This window comes from Puma concolor, chromosome C1, assembly GCF_028749965.1.
Source record: "Puma concolor isolate L17-30 chromosome C1, mPumCon1.1.hap2, whole genome shotgun sequence".
NCBI lineage: Eukaryota > Metazoa > Chordata > Mammalia > Carnivora > Felidae > Puma > Puma concolor.
In genome coordinates, this window is record NC_141674.1 from 80,280,169 (window position 1) to 80,303,264 (window position 23,096).

General features: G+C 43.1%; 1 protein-coding gene across 3 annotated transcripts in view; it reads right to left on the minus strand.

The window, feature by feature from the left end:
- ABCA4 (ATP binding cassette subfamily A member 4) overlaps positions 1-23,096 on the minus strand; it is a 132,736-nt gene that overhangs the window by 75,455 nt on the left and 34,185 nt on the right. For all 3 annotated transcript variants that reach the window (XM_086717598.1, XM_086717597.1, XM_086717599.1), the window contains 6 exons: positions 21,371-21,460; positions 18,822-19,062; positions 17,671-17,810; positions 16,915-17,031; positions 16,030-16,227; positions 298-503 (listed from right to left, as the gene is read on the minus strand). In XM_086717598.1, coding sequence (XP_086573724.1) covers positions 298-503; positions 16,030-16,227; positions 16,915-17,031; positions 17,671-17,810; positions 18,822-19,062; positions 21,371-21,460 — 992 coding nt within the window. The remainder of the gene's footprint in view (positions 1-297; positions 504-16,029; positions 16,228-16,914; positions 17,032-17,670; positions 17,811-18,821; positions 19,063-21,370; positions 21,461-23,096) is intronic.

Here is a 23,096-nt window from a genome sequence, read left to right on the forward strand (position 1 = left end):
AATCTCTATGTGAAGATAATTCAATCCCTAGAGGTTTCCATCTCCACATTGCACAAAGGCCAGCTGGGGACAAGTGCTGAGTCGGTGGGGTGGGGGGGGGGGTGTTGGTGATGACAGGGTAACTGAGCTCTCCTGGTCCCACCAACTAACAGGGCCAACTAGTTAGTTAGCTTAGTTCTCTGGTGCCAAAGTGTTTCTGTGCCTATCCAAGTAACCCTCCTGTCCCTAGGAGGAGATGCTCCTTGCCCTTACATTCCTGCGGATATGTAGGGCCTTCAAGGTTGCCTGAAACATCACCTGTCCTTGATCTTATTGGTTTTCTCCACCACATCTATGTCCATCCGGATCTTGTACTTCACGTGGGGTGGCAGGGCACTGGTCCAGGGATACATGTCAGGGAACACGACACCAGCCCAGAACCTGTTTTCCTCCAGCAGAGACAGGGCTCGTTGAGTGAGCTGAATTTCATCATCATAGCTTTCAAACTTATCCAGGATCAAGCACTGCAGATAATCACAAAAGTTGAGAGCATATGAAGAACGCCAACAGAAAAGTCTCAACTGCAAAAAAGGGCAGAGGGTAAGGGCTGCTGCCCCAAGGGATGGGTCAAACGCAAGGAACTTACTGTCTGCTTAACTGTGAGGTCTGGTGTCAATTTTTCACTGTGTCTAGATTTGTGGGTAAAGAGGGCCTACAAACGCTGACTTGCTCTCATCCCTCCAGATTTAGTGAGGGCTGCACTACTCGGCTGTCCAAGGCTGTCCAAATAATGCAAGCCTTTAAAATGACAAAAATACTCACAGCTCTCACTCCTCAGCACGGGGAGGCAAGGGAGTGGGGTCACATTGGATACAGGCTGCTTTGAAGATCAGAAAGCAAGCCGATAAAAGAGTTTTAAAGAGAGAGAGAAATAGTCCTAGTGGCGAACCTTCCTGCCTCTCTGCAAACACACAATGATGGCCAGCTGAAGGATTAGAACAAGGAGGAAGAAAGAAAATAAAGGAAAGAGCCAAAATGATTTAGTCAGGAAAAATCATTTCCAGTTACAGTTTTGACAGGTAATGTGGGTGGGGGAGAATTTCCTAATAGGTCTTTTTTCTCCCCCGGAAGAGACAAAACTAATTACCCACAAAAAAGCACTAAGAATTTCTTTTAATTTGAACACTGGGACTTGTTCACTTTTATAGATTTGTTAAGGTATTAGACTACACTGGGATCTGATTTTTCCTTAACTTCTTGTTCCTATAATACACTAGGGTTATTGTGTCAATGTTTGTTTCTTAGAATATAACTCACGAGAGGTCAAATGGCCTTGTCTTGATTAATTTGTTCACCGAATACTTACCGAGAGCCTGTAATGTGCCAGAGCCTGCTGGCTCCAGGGATACAAGGAGGAAAGATAAACTTTCTTCTGAAGCTCTAGACCTAATAAAGAGAGGGTTGGAGTACACCAACCATAATACAGAATTACTGGGTTCTGATGAAAGCAAGCCCAGGGTAGTCTGAGAGTCCATCAGTAGCTAAGTCTACCTGGAGGGGTATAGGAGGGCTGCCTGGAGGAAGGAACTCCTGAGTAGGATGAGGATAAGGAATTAGCCAAGAGAAAAAATCAAGGGGAAGGTCAGCTCCAGCATAGGGAACAGCATGTGGGGTGTCCGGAGACCTACAAGAACAGAGCAGTGGTTTCCATCTTTGGCTGTGTTTAGAACCACCGGAGAGCTTTACATAGACACCTACTCTCAGACACCACTCCAAACAATGACACTCACCCTCAAAAGGGAGGGCCAGGGCATCAGCATTGTGCTGAATGCTCTTTCCAATGTGCAGACAAGTGGCAGTGGCCAGAGGTGAGTGGTGACAGGTGAGCACTAGGAAGTGGATGGGGACATCAGTTGCCCTACTGCACTTGCAGTGTGACCAACCAGCAAAGGGTTTCCTAGGACATGCAGCTTCCCATGCTAACCAGAGGCCTTCAAGACAAACTCTAAAAAGGCGTTAAGAAACCAGTGGAAAGTTTTAAGCAAGGGTATGATGTGTGGGGTCCGACTGTGTTTCAGTCACTGGTGAGGCAAGAAGGGAAGCAGGAAGACTGGTTAGAAGGCAGCTGTGACAGAGGCTTAAAGGAACACATAAACTTACACAGAGTCTGTGAGTTACCTGGAATCCTCAGTTTACTGAAGAAGAAACAGAACTGGAGGACATCTGACAGAGGTCACACAGCTAGCAAGTGGCTGGCCGTGGATTCCCTCCCCACTGTCTAGGAGGCCCAGACTTCCTCCCCTCATGTCAGGAACCTCGGATATAGCCTGGTCCACTGCCCCAACTGTGCGCTTCCAACTGTCTCGTAAAGCAGGAGAGCACAGTTATTATTTATCCTCACTTTGCAGTCCAGGGAACTTAGGTTCCAAGAAGTTGAGTAACTTCCCCAAAGTGGTGGAGTAGGTATCAAACTCTAGCTCACTTGATCCCACAACTAATATCTGAAGTAGAGAAGCAAGGATGGTGGACAGGTCATAAAGGAACTGATCAGACACCTGAGCTCCCGCTGACCTGGTAAGAAGTAGGCAAGCCCAACTCTTCACCCAACCCCTCACTGCTAAGTCTCCTTTAGGAAACCTCAGAGGGTCAACCAGAAGCCTCACTGTGGCCAAGGAGCTGAATTGGAACAACAAAGTACTGCAAACCCACCCTCTTTGGGCCTTCTGAACTAAACTGTCCCACCTCAGGCTCCACATCCTGGGAGCAGGTCCCATGTAATGTTCTCAGCCTTCTAGATAAAAAGAAAGGAAACAAAAGAAACTGTTAGCTTCCCAGATGATATGGGAAAGAGGAACATCGGTAATGAGAAAATATAGAGGGCCAAGGCTTAAGTGACACCATACTAAGTTATCTTAAATGGAAGTGGAATTTCTTTTTAAAATACCAGTAAGTGGGGTGCCTGGGTGACTCAGTCAATTGAGCGTCCAACTTCGGTTCAGGTCATGATCTCATGGTTCGTGAGTTTGAGCCCCACATGGGCTCACTGCTGTCAGCACAGAGCCTGGAGCCTGCTTCGGATCCTCTGCTCCCCCCTCTCTCTCTGCCCCTCCCCTGCTTATGCACTCTCTCTCAAAAACAAGTAACACGTTAAAAAAAAAAAAAAAACACAAGTATAGTCATATATCACAGAATTAAAAAAATAGGAAATTTTCTTGACCCAGCTATTCTTTTGCAAATAGGCATTGCCCAGCATAGCCCTAAAGGACTTAGTACCTCATGACACTGAAAGTCCTAAACATGTGTTTATTTTTTCTGGATGGAACTAACACAGGGTTTGGTATTTTATGATTTCCTTTTTTTTGGTGGGGGGGGGGGGCGGGGAATATAGATTTTCACCACAGTCTAAGACCAAGGGTGTGACTCCTAGCCCTGGTCAGTACTTAAAAGCACCCTACGGGGACAGAGAACTGACAACCTGCTTGGGCAAGGAAGCATCAAAACTAAACTGCTAGAGTACATTAAAAAAGGAAAGAAAAAGAAACACATTTAAGTTTCCTCTGGGGAGACCCTGTCCAATAAAAATGTAATAAAATAATCTCATTAAAAAAAATCAGTTTGGGTGGCATCTGGCTGGCTCAGTTGGTAGAGCATACAACTATTTGATCTTGGGGTCATAAGTTTGAGCCCCATGTTGGGTATAGAGATGACTTAAAAAAATCTTTAAAAAAAACAATAAAAATAAATTAATAAATAAATCAGTTTAGCAAGTTTAGGTCTGCGTATATAGAATTTTAGTATTGACAATTAAGGTGAATTTGAAATTAAATTTCTAAGATGAAAAAATTATTTTGGGAGATGGAATTCATCATAGTTTAGCTGTGGTACACTGCGACACACAGACTATTCTACAAATTCACTCACAGTATCACAGGGCATTTGGACAGAAGGAGTCATAGAGGTTTTGTGGTCTGATGTCCTTGCTTTACTGAAGAGGAAACTGGCACCAGAAGGGCAAAGGGCCTTGCCCAAGATCAATACAGGTCAGGAGCAGAATCTGAATCCGTGTCTTCAAACATCAGGCCTGAAGGGTAGTGCTGTTTCCACACGTTCCTCTAAGAGTAAGCCACACTTACTCTACAAAGTCAGGGCAAGAGAATTCCCAAACAGGAGGATCTCTTGCCCCTGTCCAGCAGAGCAGCACTGTACAGCAGAACTTGCCACATGGTGGAAATGTTCTATATCTGCCCTATCCAATATGGTGGCCAGTAACCAAAAAAAGCTATTGAGCACTTGAAAATGTCTAGCGCATCTGAGGCACTGAATTTTTTCTTTAATTAAAATTTAGCCACATGTTACCACAGGTTATTGCTTTGGTCATCAAAGCTCTAGAGACAGTAAGTTATCAGGGGTCAAGGGCCATTCTTGTTCACTGTGGTCTCTGGAAGAGTGTTTTCTCGTGAAAAGGACGCAGTAAGTGTTTACTGAATTGAATTGATTTAAATTTAGACATCTTGAATGCTGTAAGAAATATAGCTTTACTACTGTATTTTGAACATAATCCTGTGCACCCTGGATTCAGAGGATAAACTAGGAGTAATTAGTGAAAAGTGAGTTTTTGGTATAATGTTAATGAGAGTGTAACTCTCACTGAAGCAAAAAAGCTAATAAAAACAAATATATTTTAATAATGTGACTTTCTGAGCCATCTAGCTCATTCTCTTTGAACTCTCCTTTCATGTCTTAAAGGGAAATCCATACTGGAATAAGCAGCTGATGTTTTCAGTGACATTGTTGAGACCCACAATGACGTGGGCTCCATCCTGGCTGTTTTATCAGGCAGCTGATTCACAGTCATGTTTCCTGCTGCCTCCCCCTAGATTGGTACCCTGATACTCTGTGGAAAAACAAAACTTAATAGGTTCTCAAACACTCATTTCTATCCTGAAACATCTGACCCATTTTCACAGCTATTTTCCCCATCTTGGAAAGTGATATGGCATAGTGTTTAAGAGACAAACAGCCTTGAATGCCATCCCCATTCTGCTGTTTTCTGATTGTATGGTCTGTGTTTCCCTATTGGCAAAATTGAGATACACCCTACCCCTCATAGGTGTGTTTTAAGGGTCACATGACAGTGTTTGGGAAGGGCCAGCCAGTGCCTCCTGGTAAGAATAAAAGCTGATGCTTACTGAAGGCTTACTACATACCCAAGCTGGCCCAAGGGCTTTACTCATATTAACCCTTGAATCCTTACAACCACGTCATGAGGTCAGTTACAATTATCATTCCAAGCTCATATATGAGGCATAACGAGGCAAAATTGCTCTGGAGTGAGCCTATTTTTTTTTTTTAAACCACTTTATTGGCAAATGATTGACATACATGGAATGAGCCTATATTTTAACCACGGAGGACACTAAATGGTCTCACAAATAAGGAGAATTTGATAAATACCACTTTTATTACTGTTTTTGCAAAATATTTTAAAAGTCAACAAAGTCTAACAGCTTTTAAGCCCCTGCCAAGTTGCCCTTCATTTGTGACAGCTGTCTGTCCGGGAAGGAGGGCAGCTATTTTCTTTCAATAATATGGCTGGGAACACAACCCAACCCAAGCTGATTTACAGCATTTTATCTGGTTCGAACAATACTATAGACTGAAGCCAAAGCCTGTGTCCCTCCTGGGCAATGGGGATATGGGTGGGGGTGTGTCCTAAATCACTAGTGTTCACTAGCTGCTCATTGGCCATCCAGTGAAAGTCAGACAACTCCACCCAGAGGAAGGTCTTATGAAGATAATCCAGAACGTCATCCTCCCCAAATCTCCCTCAAGTAAAGGCGCAGTAATTGTGGAAGCTGTTTTGGACGTAAGTCAGAAGTTCCTGGGTCATCCTCTGAGATATGACTCATGATGTACCCTTGTATTCTCATGGGGAGGTCACCTGCCTTAGAGCAAGTGGCCTCATTATCTGTTGGTACTTGCTCTTGTCCCTGAAGTTAAAATCTCGGATAATGGGCATGTACACTTATGTGAGTGTGTGCATGAGTGTGTTTGGGAGGCAAAGATGAATGACTAAACCCATAGCTAGGGTCATGGATTTTGGCATATTTGGTCTGGTCTGATTAGCTTATAAGTGAAAGCATAGTAGGCTCTAACAAGGCTGAGGCCATGCAGTTTATCTAGAAAAGCTATCTGATTCTACACAGAGAGAAACTGTATGGTCATGGACGTTAGGGAAGAATACTGTAGGTAGGTAAGAATTGGCCAGTTTAAGGGTCTCAACATAAAGATAGAATCGCTAATGGGAAAAAAATTCAAAGGACATCTTCTGTGAATAAAAAGTCTGTGTCTTATGGCCTCAGAGGCTGATGATTCCAGGCAAATTTTGCAACCAGAGTTCAGAATCTGAAAGAGAACCATTACAATGCCCTGTGACAGCCAAGGGCAGTAGGACGAGAGAAAAGGCTTCTTCGTTCCCTTCATTTCCCAACTGCTGTAGCCAGACCCCGGTGGCAAGGTGACCAGCACTTGAAGTCTGCACAAGCCCTACATTTCCTCGTTGGTTGTTTTGCTGATACTCCCCAGGAAGCAGAGTTCACCCTAGCGGAAGAGGTCCAAGCTCTCTCCACGGCAGGCAGCTGTGCTCAAGAGCCCTAGAGAATGCAGTCATTTGTTTACTCTGCTAAATCAAACACCATCTTGGGAGGAGAAGCTGCAGTAGCAGCAGGCTTCCTTCTTCAACTCTGACCTGCCAGACGCTAAATTCAAACACATTAAGTAATAGATGAATTAAATTATATACCAAGTGGAAGCGTGGCCCAGTGGAGGCAAAGAAAGAATCTCTCTTTTTGTTTGAACTTGATAATCACAGGGGAATGGCACCCTGCGCGGACATATTCTGACTAATACACCCAGGATGTGTCCAGGGATAAGGGAGAGGCTGCACCCTTAGAGATGTAGGCTCTGTGGTCCTGCCTCTTACATCTTTAACTTCCATACTAAGGCTGAGAACAAAGCAGCTGATGAATGCCAGTGGAGGCCTGAGGTGGTCCTGCTGGTGTTAATGTGGACACCTGGGGTTCCTTTTGAAAAGTGCCAATGGATGTGGGCAAACATCCCAGAATGACTTTCCTGGCAGCTCTAGACTCTAACACTTAACATTCATTTCCCACCACGTGGAAAAAGCCACCAAATAAAATAGCTTTGGGCTGCTCAAGTTGGTTGGGATGGTGAGACAGAGAGGCCAAAGGCACTACAATAAATTTTATCTAACACACTGGGCACTGTGGACAGACATCTGAAACCTTCTACCACAAAGAGTGAGGAAATGCACTACGACTGGAAAACAAAGGGACAGGAAATGCACAGCTGCTAAAAAAAATGTCTGTTTCTAAAACAAATAAATAATGAAACAAAAAAGGCAAGTTGGAGCACAAAGATATACACTGGGCAAAGCCACCAGATAATGCTTCCTAATTGGTCCAAGGAAAGACATAATAACCTGGATAATAATTGCAGAAGACTGGAGCTCTCAAAGCTTTCAAGTTTAATCATTCCAACAACTCCGGGAGGTTACTGTATTCAAAGTGTTTCATAACCACCAGAGTCAGGCACTGTCCAGTCAGAGCACATTCTGATTACAAGTAGCCAGTTCAGCCACTCTGGTAAACACTTCCCAAACTGCAGCTCAGGTTATCACCCTCATTTTTCAGGCGGTGGAATAGTATTGTTGCCCCAAATCACAGAAGCCGTGAATAAGTGCTGGAGATGGCATCCTGTAACCTACAGAGTAAAAGCTCTCAGAAGCCAGGCCAGCTGACCTTTCCAGTCTCATCTCCAGACACTGCTGCTCCTCCCTACCCCCACCTACTCCCCTGATGCTACAGCCACACCCCTGCGCTGTGATTATGCTCTTCCTGTTGCCTGAAAGTATCTTTCTGCCTTGCTTAGCCAGCAAGTTCAATCTTTTAGACCGAGCATATATGTATTTTCAGTCTTAATTTGGCATGTATGGGCATTTACTTCATGTCACTGCAGCTCCACTAAGATAAAGTGGGAAATCAAAAGATAAATAAGACAGAGTTTCAGCCCTTAAGGGGCTCAGGTCTATGGGGATGGGGAGGCTTATGAACAAATAATTATCAAGGGCTACGATGGAGGAATAGCATGTGTAGAGGAAGGCCTGAAAAACAGGCGCTGAGTCCTGAAGGGGAGCCAGCAGGTGAAGGAGGGGAGGAGTCTGGCTGTCCAGGTGGGAGGCCTGGGGCAGCATGCCATCTCATACAATGCGGAAGACTCCTGGAGGAGCTAGACTGGGAATGTCTTCACCTTTACAGCAACCAGGTGTCACTAAGGAGCTTTCAGCAGGAATGTCATGGTGAAATTGGTTTTACAAAGACCTCACTGGAGGCAGTGTGGGAGCTGAGTAGAAGCAGTAGAAGAGAGTGGAGATCCAGGGACCAGCTAGGAGAGATAATACAGACTCTGAACAGAGGCCATACGTGGAGAAGGAGAGGAAGCAGGGATTTCAGAGATGATTTGGAGAAGAACTGACAGTTCTTGGAGGATAGGTGACATGTGAATTTGGATTTGTGCAATTTGTTTCTACTCCATCAGACTGAATTATTGTTCTAGGAGTCCTCTGAGAGACCATTAATATAGCGTTATTTAATATCATTCTTAACTCTCCCAATAAAGTGTGAGCTATTAGGGGTCAGGGATTATTTGTATTCAGATGTAGGTAGTTCAGTGCATGCGAATATATGAATGACCAAATCAGCTAAAATCATTTTGGTTTCCCACTCTAAATCTAGTTATTTCCAAGCAGAAAAGTCCCAATCAAAATAATGTCTATCATTCAGAGTATTACAAAATAATTGCTGTCTTCATTCAACTCATTATATAATTTATCCAGACAATACATACTGAGCCCCCACCAATGTGCCCCTCATAGTATAAAAGAAAGAACTTCCTCATTAGAGCCAGACAGGTCTGGACTTGAATTCTGGATCCCCCACTTATCTGCTGCGCTGTTAGGCAAGTCAGTCAACTTCTTTGAGCCTCCATTTTTAATTATATAAAATGAAAACAATCATGCCTACTGGCAGGCAGTTAGGAGGCTTACATGAGATGGCATATAAAAGTGCCTCAAATTCAAGTCCCTTCCCTTCACCCATGACCCCAGCTCACCCCTCACCTGCGTTCTCCTTCCTCAGTCCCATTCTACGCTTCTGAGAGATTGAAGAGGCAGAGAATAAGGTCACTGCTTATGATCTAGTTCATGGCCCTCTAAATAGCACTGCTCTGATGGTATAGACTTCTGCACTTTCTACCTCTCCCCTGATTTCTCTCTAGCTTCCCAGTGCATATCTAGAGCCAACGCATCAACAGAAGAAAGCAGTAGGAGAAATATTCCACAAATATCTACATATCTAACTCTAAAGATATTATGTGATCTGTGGCTTTATCTTTCTAATCCTATTTTTTCTTAGGCTAGCCTGAAAACTATACTCCCTGAGCACATTCTGGTTGGGTGGTGGTGGCATGTGGCCAGGAGCATGCAAGGTACAGAGGAAAAGCAGTCCAGAAAATCCCACTATGGCTAATTTATCAGCAAGATAATCACCATGAAGAAAACAAATATTAGCTATACACATATACTGACTGTGATGACATCTGAGGCAAAACCAGTTAATGAGGGCATGTTTTCTCAAGACTTAGGGAAAGGTAGCTTTGACTGGTTCAAATACAATTTTATGCCTTCATTGGAGGTATTTTCATATTGAAATTTGGCTGAATTCAGCTTCCTGATGCGAAATTCAAGACCTGAAATTCAAATATACTATGTAAATTAAATACACTGTGAACTCTAAACAGTATCTCATTTGTGCCAGGCCTAATCTTTCACTAAACAAAGAAATCAAAGGGTAGGGGTATGTATGTTTGTTTTAACTAAAGGGTAATCAGAGGAATAATTTGTTAATTTTTCCATTGTGTTTTTCTCAAGAAAAAAATATATGTAAGACACACATAAATTATGACCATAAAGTATACATATACCAGTTTAAGAGATTTACCTATGTGAAGACTCATTTGCCTTCAGTCTCCTTAAATGTGAGGAAGACGGTGATCAGAAGGCCTGCAGAAATGAATCTCTCCATATGTTTGAGAGGTGAGGCTCCCCAAACACTACCCTCACCCCTTTCCCTAGCCCATTGCCCACGTTCTCACTAGGAAGGCTGCCTTTATGTTCATTTCTTTCTTTTTCCCTGCTAAGGGCAGGGGATCAGAGGATTATGGAATGAATGAGATTTTAGAAGCGTCTTGTTGAGCAGGTACTCTGAGGACAGGAGAAGTTCTAGAGCCACTGGACCACTGTCCACAGAAGTTACAAAATGGAGCCCAGGGCTGAGTCATCCTTCTGGGCCTTCAGGAATGATCTGGCCGTCTTGATTCTAAGCCATTTCACTAAGGTTAATGTAAATAGTAGCTTCATAGTGTCTCATTAAAGTTTACACAAAGTTTTTCAATCTGAGAAAGACTTTACCTGGTCTGTGGTTCAGGGGAAGAGTTGCCATGCATGGAACGTCTCTACTATGCATCCAGCCCTCTCCCATTCACCCTCATAGCCGCCTGAAAAGGAGGGCATTACCACCCCCACCTAACAGCCAGAACCCAAGGTTGAGAATTTATACACATGCCAAACTATCAATGGCATGAACGTACAGACTGCTCTGCACACTTCTCTCATTTTGTCCTGACATCAACTCTTTGAAGTCTGTTGTGTTATCTGGATTTTACATATAAGCCAATCGAGCCTTAGCAGGTAAAGTGAATTTCTCACAGTGACTTAGCTCATAAGAAGCAGAGATTCAGGCCCATTTGTCCTCACTGGACAGCTGAGAAGTTTCTACAAGCAGTAGCCTAAAATTGCATAGAAGTGACCCGGCAAGGCGGCTCCAGGGGATTGAGAACTCTCCAGGCTACTTAATGGAATTTCCAGTAACTAAAGCCTCATTCCAAGTAGAAAGGAAGCAGATTTAACTTTTCTATCAGTTGAAGAGAAAACCAATTAAATCATTCCCTTTTCCTATAAAGACAAAAGGCTTAAAGGCCTTTACTCCTAGTTCTGACAGCTTGTGTTATTGTTCAATATCACATCTGAGTACCACATTGACCTAGATCAACATAATTTTCACTTAAAAGCTGTTTTTGCTTAATTGTCCTGAAATGATTTTTTTCTTTCTTGGAACATGCAGGGAAGTAGACAACAAGCGTGGCCCAAGAGGAAGTTCTTAAACCTCTTTAGCGCAAGTCATATTCCTGAAAAGGAGAGCTTCATTTGAGTCTTAAATAGCCTGTAAAGAAACATACTTGCTCTCCTGTCCTGAAGAGACTCTTAGAGCCACTGGGGAGGAGGTCTCATCCCCATCTGCTCTTAAGCAGTCATCAGGATGGGAGATGGAGGCTCTCCAAGTCTCTTCCAGACTTCCCGAAGCACAAGAACAAAAGCAGAAAATCCCAGGACCCATTGCAATGATTGGTTTCTTCCTCACTGCACATTTCCCTTTTCAGTTCATCGCCCCCTTGCTTTCCGTCTCTCTCCTACCTCTGCAACAGCAGGAAGACCAGACACCTCATCATAATCACCTGCTGGGCTTGTGACTCCACCAAAACCACTCTTAAGAACACTTGGGGGAGGCCACTGGCCTGTGGCCACTATGGCCTTTGCTTAGGAGCACTTAGCTTGGTTAATGGGACTGCAAGGCTCTTGGAAGTCTTGGTGGCTGAGACAGGATGTGATCAGCTCCTTCAAAAATCCCTACAAGGGCACCAGGAACAGCTCAGCGGCTGGGTCTGATTTCACTAATACCTGTCCTCTTCCTAAGCCTTATTTTTGGTCGGTTTGTATATTGTTAAAAAGTTAGTATTGGGGCGCCTGGGTGGCGCAGTCGGTTAAGCGTCCGACTTCAGCCAGGTCACGATCTCGCGCTCCGTGAGTTCGAGCCCCGCGTCGGGCTCTGGGCTGATGGCTCAGAGCCTGGAGCCTGTTTCCGATTCTGTGTCTCCCTCTCTCTCTGCCCCTCCCCTGTTCATGCTCTGTCTCTCTCTGTCCCAAAAATAAAAATAAACGTTGAAAAAAAAATTAAAAAAAAAAAAAAAAAAAAAGTTAGTATTAAAGTGCTTACTATATTCCAGGAATTGTTCCAAGTGCTTTGCATGAATTAACTCAGTTAATTCTCATACCAAGCCTATTAGGTAAGTGCTATTAATATCCCCATTTTACAGATTCAGAAACTGAGGCACAAGTAACAGAGATTTGAAGCCAAGCAATATGGTTCTAGAAACTGAATTTTTATCCATCTAAACAGTTGGTATATATTAAGTACCTGTTGGGTTGCCTGGTGCTACATTAAGCATAAGCTACATGGAAAAAATAATCCTTTAAGACCTCTGTGTCACCATGCAAATGTCAAGTCAAACAAAAGAAGTATTCTTTACTACTGATGTACCTAACAAAAACACTGTGAGAACCAATGAACTCCATTCTGCAAGAATAAAGGAATAGAGCTCTTCTCTTCCATCTCTGCCGACCCCCCCCCCCCGCCCCGCCCCAGAGTCCTGCCTGTGTTATAACCACAGCAGGTGGATGGTAGTGACGTGGCCAGGGATGGGGATACAGGTGGTAGAGGAAGCTCAGAGGACTGAATGGCTAAAATTTATGTTGAAGCAGAAGGGACATCTGAGAGCTGACTCTCAAAGAATGACTGAATGGAAGCTCAACAGATGGGGAAGGAAAAGTCACTTCAGGCTTTTCTGCCTTATGTTTCTTCTTTTGGAGGAAACAGCCTCCTCCACTTTCCAGTAATCCTGCTCAGTCCCTGAGACTCAGATTAAGCTAACTCTGCTTTCCTTACTCCATGGTGGACGTATGACCTAGACCTCCCCATCATAGTACACAATCCCCCAAGAGACTCAGGGATAGGTAGAGCCAGGCCAATCAGAGAACTATCCAGGAGTATGCTTATGGTATAGGAAAGCCACTCCCTGTTTTTGCAGAATTTTGGGGGTGAAGAAAATCACTGAGGGCTGTGAGCAGCTGATGCAGCACCAAATGGAGAGGGCCGAGCTGATATTGAAGCTGAGCAGAAGCAAGCACAATGTGAGATGGAAAGACATAAGGATCCCATGGCGTCATTCAATCCCTAGAGCCCCTGAACTTCCAGGGTATGTCCAAAAAATTATCTTTTTCTGTTTAGGCAAAAAAGCTCTAATAAATGGCAGCATTTGCACACAGTAAATCCTGAGTATTCAGCGTATGTCTGAGGGTGGCAAAAGGGCCAGTGGAGAAGAGCAGAAGATGTGTGAGCAAGCAATGACTGGGAAGGTGGGCTGTGGCAGGTGTGGAAGGGATTTCTGTTCCCTGGGGACTGAGTCAGTGAGATTTTAAGCATGAGAGTGATGCCGGCAGATGTGTGTTTGGGATGTAACTCTGGAGAAATGCCTGATCCAACAGAGACTGGACCCTGGAACCCAGGGAAGAAGCTACTGGAACAGGCTGGTAGAGAGATGATAATGCCTCCAGAACTCAGAGCCTAAAAAGCAAGAGGTGAAGTTGAGAGATATTTAGGAGATAGATAAAGCTCAGTGTGATGCCATGACATATAGTAAGATATATGTATTTGGTCTTTGTTTCTGGTACAGAGCTCCTAAAACCCTTAGAATTTCCTAAGTGAAGAGCACCATTAAGGTGTGTTTTGTTACGTTCATAAGGTGACTTTTATACCTCACCTAAGGATGAGGACTGGTTTCCAGAGGAGCCAATCATGTGATCAGAGGGTAGGAGGGGAGGGAGAGAAGTGGGCTGGAAACTGAATTCAATCACTAATGGCCATGGTTTAATCAATCATGCCTAAGTAATAAAACCTCCATAAAAACTTAAAAGGATGGGGTTTGGTGAACTTCTGAATTGGTGAACATGTGGAGATTTGGAGAGAATGGTGTGCCCAGAGAGGACACTTAAGCTCCACACCCTTTCCCTTGCCCTATGTATCTCTTCCACTTGGCTGTTCCTGAGTTATATCCTTTTATAATAAACCAGTGATCTAATGAGTAAAATGTTTCTGAATTCTGTGGGCTGCTCTAACAAATTAACTGAATCCAGGAAGGATTCATGGGAACCTGTGATCTAAACTTGTGGGCAGAAGTGAAGGTGGTGTCTGAAGTAGGGGTGGGGGCCAGTGTCATGGGACTGAGCCCTTAACCTGTGGGATCTGATGCTAACTCCAGGCAGTGTCAGAATTGAGTTGAAATGCAGGACATCCAGCTGGTGTTGAAGAATTTCTTGGTGGTATGGGAAAAAGCATCATGTGTTAGAATTGGGTGTGCAATTATCCTCGGTGACTGGACATGACAGAGGCAGTGGAGGGGTCAGTAGGGCAGGCTCTGAATTCAGACACACCCAGATCTGGATCTTATCTGCTATACATAACAGCTACAGGAGGAGATCTTATTTAGCCCCTTTAAGCCTCAGCTTCTGCATCTGTAAAATAAGAATGATTATAGTGCACACTTTGTGGAGCTCTTGTGAGGACTAAATGAGCTAATATGTATAAAAGCACGTGCTTGGCACAAAGAAACACCCAGTAAATAATAGCTGTTGGGTCAAATGTGAAGAAGGTAAAAAGGATGACCCTAAAATCTCTGGCTTGAGAATTAGGAACAGTGCTGAGCTCCAAGAAGACATCCATATGGCTAACAGACACATTAAAAGATGCTCAATATCACTCATCATCAAGAGAAATACAGATCAAAACCACAATGAGATACCACCTCACACCTGTCAGAATGGCTACACTTAACAACTCAGGCAATGACAGAGGTTGGCAAAGATGCGGAGAAAAGAGGAACCCTCTTGCACTGCTGGTGGGAATGCAAACTGGTGCAGCCACTCCGGAAAACAGTATGGAGGTTCCTCAAAAAATTAAAAATAGAAATACCTTACAACCCAGCAATTGCAGTACTAGGTATTTACCCAAAGAATATAGGAGTGCTGTTTCGAAGGGCACATGAACCCCAATGTTTATAGCAGCACTATTGACAATAACCAAAGTATTAAAAGTGCCCAAATGTCCACTGACGGATGAATGGATAAAGAAGATGTGGTGTATATATATACAATGGAGTATTACTCAGTGATTAAAAAGAATGAAATCTTGCCATTTGCAACAACATGGATGGAACTAGAGTGTATTATGCTAAGTGAAATTAGTCACAGAAAGACAAATATCATACGACTTCAATCATATGTGGAATTTAAGATACAAAACAGATGAATATAAGGGAAGGGAAGGGAAGCAAAAATAAGATAAAAACAGTGAAGGGGACAAACCATAAGAGACTTTTAAATACAGAGAACAAACTGAGGGTTGCTGGAGGGGTGTTGGGTGGGGGGATGGGCTAAATGGGCGAGGGGCATAAAGGAAGGCACTTGTTGGGAGAAGCACTGGGTGTTACATGTAAGTGATGAGTCATTAAATTCTACTCCTGAAATCATTATTACGCTATATGTTAACTACCTTGGATGTAAATTTTAAAAAATAAACTAATTAATTATAGAAGGAAAAAAATGAAAATCATTCCTATTGTAAGAAAAAAAAAAGGAATAACGCTGAGGACAGGGATCAGGGTAGGAAATGCTAGAGGAGGACAGATTTTAAAGGAGGAAAATCTGTTTTGGGATATATTGAGTCTGATGTGCCTGTAGAACCTGGGGGTGAGAGTTTCTACAAAGCAGTGGGACCTCAGAACTTGAGGCCAATGATGACCAAAGCTATGGCAGACAAGAGAGGGCTGAGGACAAGCACAACTACGGTATAGGCTACAAGGGAGGAGGAGCAGCCAGGGTGGAGTCAGGGAGCCATCAGGAGGTAGGAGATGTAAAAAGGGAACTGTTTCAAGTGTGCATAAGCTATTAGAGAACAGGATCCATCTCTGTTTGGGAACTGTGAGAATTCCTGGTTCATCAATGGGGAAAATGAAATGCCTTACCTCCAGATATCTACTAGCCAGGCGTAGGGTGCGATCAGTGACGTTAAATACATCCCTCCAGTCAAAGTTGGCCACGTCATCAGCCTGATTCTCTTGAGGACCCTTATACAGGAAGTTCAGCACAGTTTCTACAGTAATACCTTCCTCATCAAGCTGACTATTCAAGAAGTCTTTCACTGTTGGGTTCTGCAGGGTGTCCTTGGGAGGAAGCAATGTTATTACATTATTATTATATTACTTAAAGATTCCATAGGATCTCTGGCCTTGTTTCAGGCCATTTCCAATTTTTAATGAATAGGGATAGACTTTAAACCTCCCTAAAAAGCTAGTGGGTTTCATTCCACGATAAGGCATACCTATCTATATCCAATTTCCCTTAAATACACAGGTCTGTATAGAAGAAAAATGTGTATGTTGGGGGTTGGGAAGAATGACAGGGAAAATGGTATATTGGAAGCTTTCTTTTTGTTGTTGTTGTTTTTTTTGTTGTTGTTGTTGCTGTTGTTCTCTTTTAATTATCCCTGCTATAGAAGACTCTGGTCTCCTGGCTTTGCAAAGTTGGTAACGACAGCAGACAGACATACACAACCACCTTTGCAGTTACAGAGCTGGCCCCTTCGGGAGATGATCCTTTGAATCTGAGGCCCTCAAGTGAATCTATAAAAGCAAGAAACTTCAGGAAGCCACTGATATTGTGGCAGTCTGCACCATTTCCCTCAGATTTTAAGAAACATTTCCCACCCAAAGTCAGTGACTCCAGAACTAGTGCCTTTGGCCCATGCTTGTTATATTTCGATCCAACTCCAGTAGATCAACCCTTACTGAGAAAAGGAAATTTATGGAACTTTCTTGGCCCTTCTCCTCCCCTCCCCCTGCCACACGTACTCTAATCATGGTCATCTGTGTGCTCTTGTCAAAGAAGTACCAGATCTGGGGGCCTACTTCTTCCCAAGCTTTGACCAACTTCCTAAGGCGCTCCAGCTCCTCAAAAGTTGAGTTGGCCTAAAACCAGAGACAAGAACAGAGAGGAAAAAAGTGAGAGAGAACTTTTTATTCTACTTTCCCTGCTCCTGTCACAAACCCTCAGTGTTTGAGAAAGGATTTCAAGGAAGCGTCTTTATTTTCTCAGTCTACTGATATTTCCCAGAAAAAATATGCTACTTCCCAGCCTCCACAATGACAGAATCTGTTTCTTAATACCTCAGAGATACATGTAATATTGATGATGCTATTGTCTCAGAACCTCATTAAAGCTAGATTTGGACTCCCTCGGAGGAAATGCTCTTCCTCCCTTCTTCCCTTTGTTCCTGGGTAGCCAGGGTTCAGAGAACAGTGAGCCCTTCCATTAGATAAAATTCAGGCTCTGGGGAAGAAAACCTCATTGTAGGTTTTGTAGAGAAGGGAGGACCCAGCCAGTGACTCTGGCACAAAGCATTCCAATGATGACTGTGGATGGGGGAGGAACCCAAGACTCCACTAAGCAAAAAACAAACATAAGGCTAGCTACCAGAGGAATATGAGTACTTGAGTGCCTGTGTGCATTTGCCTGTGTGCATGTGCACAGGCGCGCATGCTCTTCCTCACTCTCTCATTCTTCTGGGAGGTCCAAGGTAGAAAGGGCAAGACCAGCTGGGACCTTACATTCTGCAGTATTCTGCGAGCTGCAGGAGAATCTGGAGTAAAGAGGATTTTTCCCATCAGCAAAGGTTTTGCTGCCCTCCAGGCTATTTTGGTGAGAGGGTTTGACTCCAGGCTCTGGATCAATGCATTACAAAAGGTCGCTGCCAGGAGAGAAGGGACAGATTTTAAAAAAACTCCAGTTGCTCAGAGCTAAACATAGTCATTAGTGTGTTCAAATCACATGTCTCATTCAACTCTATGCTGGAGGATTTGACAAATAACCTAAATTAATAGGCTGTACCCCACCAATAACAAGCTCATCATTAGTAAGTAACAAAATGCCACAGTGCATCTCAATAAGGGCCTCATCAGAGAAACAAAGGATGGGGTTTGCCCTGTGGTTTATTCTGCTTTAAAAGGAGGCTGAGAAGCCTGCCTGGGATTATAGCAAGGAACAGATGCCATTATCACATGCAAGGGACAAGAAGCCAAACAAAGCCTCCCCTTGGAATCTCAGCTCTAGTCTCAACAATTTCCCTCCACATAGCTGCTTAATTTGTCGTGTGGGCTATCTTAGGGCACAGCTACTTCTGGTGCGTGCCTTGCTGCCTCTTTTCAATTTTTAACTAAAAGGTCACCCGGTTGTATTTCTTCCCCACTCCACCCTCCCGTACCCCACAGAAGCCTCCCCCTCCCAAAATAATAAAAGACGGGAAAGATGGCTTGCCAGGGACCTGCCATTTGAAACGTAACTCAGTACTGCACACACAGAATTTCACTGCACTGTGTTTGTAAAAACATCCTGCAGCCGTGTTTACTTGCCAGGGCCCTTCTGACCCGAGCTTTGCTTGTAACTCTGGGTTGCCTCCTCATTTATCTTTCTTCCCTTCTTCAGAACTTAACCCTGGTTCAGTCAGATCAGTGGAAAATGTCCCCTCTGTTCCCCTTCCAAGTGGGTCTCAGTTTTTTTCCCTGGCTCATATCCAAAATGTTTTTATGAGCATTGCCCCTTTCCTCCAAGGGGAAATGGACTTTCTGGAAGAAGATTCTTTGCCTGGGGCCCCTTAACAAAACCAACTTAACCCCAGGACTGGGGTTCCCTGGAAGTGTTAAACCATCAGCTTAACCAACATCAGATGCCATTTTACATACACATGACTCAGAAAACTTACTTGTTCTTTTGTCATAAGAATAGACAGGATCTTTCCTTGTGGAGTCAATCCCTAGGAAGGCCTTATAGTTATTGTCTTCATACCAGTTGAAGGAGAACACTCGAGAGCCTCCTCCCTCTGGATAGCCACACAAGAGGTCAGACAGGATGCTCATCAGCTGTGTGAAGGTCTCTGGACCCCCAGCCTGCATGAGAGGCCTGGTCACCCACAGCAAGTCTTGAACACTCGGTTGATGAACGAACTAAGGCAAGGCAAATGCTTCGGGTTATTTTAAGGCAGTTAGAATCATCATCACTGTGATGCCAGACCTGCAAAGTTTGGGGAGACCTCCACATATGCGTTTAACTTTCATATTGAAAAGAAAACATACATATTCTCAGCAATTCTTACTCTAGCTGTGAAATAAAAACCTTCTTCCATCTACTCAGGGCCTAAAAGGAAACTAGGATGAGGCTCAAAGAAAATCAAAGAGTGAATTCCAATGTATTTTCCTATCACTTCTTTTTTCCAGTACCCTTTATCTGAATTCCTTGGTAATATGTCCTTGGATAAATGTAGAGAATATTTCTTTACAAGCCAGTTCTTGGATTCTGTTACCCCTCAAGATGGGGATACTGGAAAAAAATGGAAATGAAATGATAAAGGAATGGTTCCGTCCTAAAAAAGCAAGATCACAGCAAATTTCTTTGGCTAAGTAGTTTAGAATTTAGTTTCTTATATTTGGAAAATTACCTTCTTATTAGCTTAATTTTATCAAAGGTGAATTCTTCTATTTCCCTGAAATGTGTAGTTTGTAGTTTCTGTGTGTGTGTGTGTGTGTGTGTGTGTGTGTGTGTGTGTGTGTGTGACTTAAGATGCAAGCAAATATAGAACAAAGTCTCCATTCTTGGAAAAACACGTTGTAAATTCTGCACCAGACTAAGAACAGGCTGGTGGTCTTCTCCTCTCCTTGTGGGTACCTGTGGTCCTTGCTGGACTCATCCTCTGAAGGTAGATCTGTAATGCTAAGAACTAAGTTGAGGGTTGCCAGAGTGGTCAGAGTCTCAGGTTCCATATGCCACCTGGCTTTGGTTTAGGGGAAAATACAAAATAAAAACAATGCTGCTTTTATTCCCCAAACACACTTACTACTAATTTCCAAAGGCACTTGGGAATTAAAAAAAAAAAAAGAAAACATTAGGATTCAAATCACAGGAGACTTAAAACAGTTCCCCCTACTTCAGTAAGTGATGTTTACCTGCCATCCCTGTCTTTGTCCACATGCCAACACTTGCCCTCTGAAAGTGTTGAGTGCTGTGTAGAATCCACACTGTGAGTCATGCCTATAATCACAGTCTAGGCTTCAATAATAAAGTTGGAATCTCAAATTGCTTCGACAACAGTAAGTCTTATGATAAGTCTTGAAAGAGGTTATTATCATTATTATGTTGCTCATTTAATCAAAGCACTTGGAGATGAAGGGGCTGTTCTGGGGTCAAATGGTCTAGTATCAGTTAATATAAACTGAGCCATCTGCTGCAACCCAGTTCAGAAATGCTTACACTTGCTATCTAGACAGGCAAGAAGACTTCTGGGACTCCCACACGGAATGAGGAGTGTTGATATGTTTTGGGAACTTTTTTCACATTCTCTACCATTTTCTACCCTGTTATACTGCTAAGAATTTTTTAAATGCTTATGAAGAAAAGAATGTCAGAGACTCCCACTAGAACAGGTGGCCATCAGTACAATGGACCTTTCTCTAACTTTCCCTCATAGCAGCACTCACACCCTGCTCAGGATGAACTTAGTTTTATGCAGACAGATTCCGCAATGCAATTTTCCAGGTTGGCTAAGCCCAAGTCAGCTGAGAAATACTGGAGGGCAGAGATGTTTGGCGAAAATCAGACTTCAGCTTTGCCTCCCTTTCATAATCACACTTGAAGGTAACTGTTTATTTTACATTGCTCTTCCCCATTAGATTGCATGTTTCACACGGTAGTGATCATACTTGTCTCTTCATTATTATGCCCCCAGTAGTTTTCATCTATTGAGTGGAGAATCAATTCCTATATGGAAAAGGCTTGGGCAAACAGATGTTAATTAAAACATGCACTTCTTTCACAAAAATGTAAATTATTTTATGATGGAACGAGCCTATATATTTAAGACACTTTAAAATAGTGCCTGTAAGCACTCTGTAAGTATATGTTGTTGCTATTAGCAGTATAGATTTTAGGTGAATTGTAAAAGCATAAGAGGATGAACCACATCAATACTGGAAGGAATTAGATTCAATGCAAATCCACTGATAATCTGCCACACAAGACAAGGTGCCATTTCTTCCTAGGTGTGAAATCAGAACCATGGTTCCCTTCTTTTTACCTCCAACCTAGGAGCACAGATAATTTAGGATATGAACAGGTGCTTTGAAATTACTAGATGGAAAGTTCAAACAGTACTTCTCCTTGAACAGATCTAAGGTAAAATTAAGTTGTTTGATATAGTAAGTGTGGTAAAATGGTGGAAAGATATAATAAAATTATCATTAGTATCATCAGGCTACTTACCTCTTGAATTCTTGATGACATAACAGATAATATTCTTCCCCAGGATCTCAGATTGATACCTGGAGAACTGCTGTCCAGGAGTGTGGGAAGCTATGATTGATAGGAAAAAAATATATAAAAAGTTTATAGGTGTATATATATATATATATATATATATATGTATAGGTTATACGTATACACATGGGTGCTATCCGATCTCCTGTATGCTTGAAAAACATTTCCTCCCTTTTTTTCATCACAGGACCTCTTCTGCTAAATTACTTTCAAAAGCAAACTTGTTTTATCTAATTGAGAAAAATCAATTCCGAGTGATGCCGCTGAGCTAGCCAATCACAAATAGTTTCACCGTGACATTAAATATGCCAAAGCGATTCTGATTGCTGGTTTAGCAACATCAAACAGGCCTCCTGGAGGAAGGAAAACAGCACAGCTGCTGGACCGTAAGGGAAGGCTGTGCGCAGAGGTGCCCATCTGTGTACCTTGGGCTCTGCAGATACTCTCAGGCTTCCGCACTGTTCACGTCTCTGCTCCCTTTGTGGCCTTTCGAGTAGGCTGTGACTCTTCCTCTGTTCAACACTATTTTCTTATATGGAAGATTTGGCTAGTTATGTCATCCTGCTTTTAAAGCTGCTGCTGTAGCTTTGAAAAGTTTCCTTGCAGATTATCTAGTTGATGGCGGTGTTCTGGTGATCCCAGGCCCATGTGACAACACAAAACTATTCACCACTTTCCATCTATATGGGGAATGTGGAAGCCCACAAATTTGCTGGCTCCAAACCTGAGCCCAATTTGAAAAATTCATTTTCCTGGAACCAAGTTCTAGTCCTGAGTGAATGGCTTCATTCTTTATAGTTTCAGAACTGATTGAACCACTGATCCTGTGTCTTTTAGGAATGAATTCTAAGTTTTAAGATGGTGGTTTTCAAAGTGCATCTTGAGTAGGTCTGCAGGGGCTTTGCATTTTTAACAAAATCAATGTGTAATATCTGACTCAAATATCTGTGGACCACAAGCCACAAGCCTCAGCTTTTTATGTGCCAAAGTGGTTCTCCTAAATGATGGGTGGGCTGATCCAGCCACGGCATAGCTGAGAAGCAGGTGGAATTAGGGTGTGAGCAGTCTAGCCTCCCATTTCAAGCAGTGGTCCTGCCCTCCCTTCCCCCTGCTGTAGGTGCAGAGGCCCTCGCATTCTCTCTGACCTGGATACTGGAGAATAAATATAGGCACACTCATGGAACACCAGCATTTCTAGCTCATTTTCTAGCTGGAAAATGAAAGGTTTTGTTCTGAGAGCTACAAAGCAGACAGGAGAACAATTTACCAGAGGAAGTAGCAGCAAAGCCACCACTGAAACTACACCACTGAGAAGCATCTTCTCTCCTTAACCTTCACACTGAACCTAGCTATTGGTCTTGCCAGGACTTCTTTTCAAACTCCTTGAAAATAGTTTCAGCATACGCTGGGCAAAGCACTTTAATTCCTGTTTTCATTCCATGGGAGGGTGGGGCTGAGAACAGTAGGCAGTGAGGAAACCAGCAGGTAAAAATGTATGCCAGTGGCAAGTTATCACCAACTCCTGTTGATTCACCTCCTAAGTACATCCAATAGGATCTATTAGAGATGAAAGGAGATCTCTAAGATATACAGCAATAAAATGTCATGTGTGCACCTTATTTTGATTCTGAACCTAATAAACCAACTGCAACAATCAGAGGGAAAGTGAACA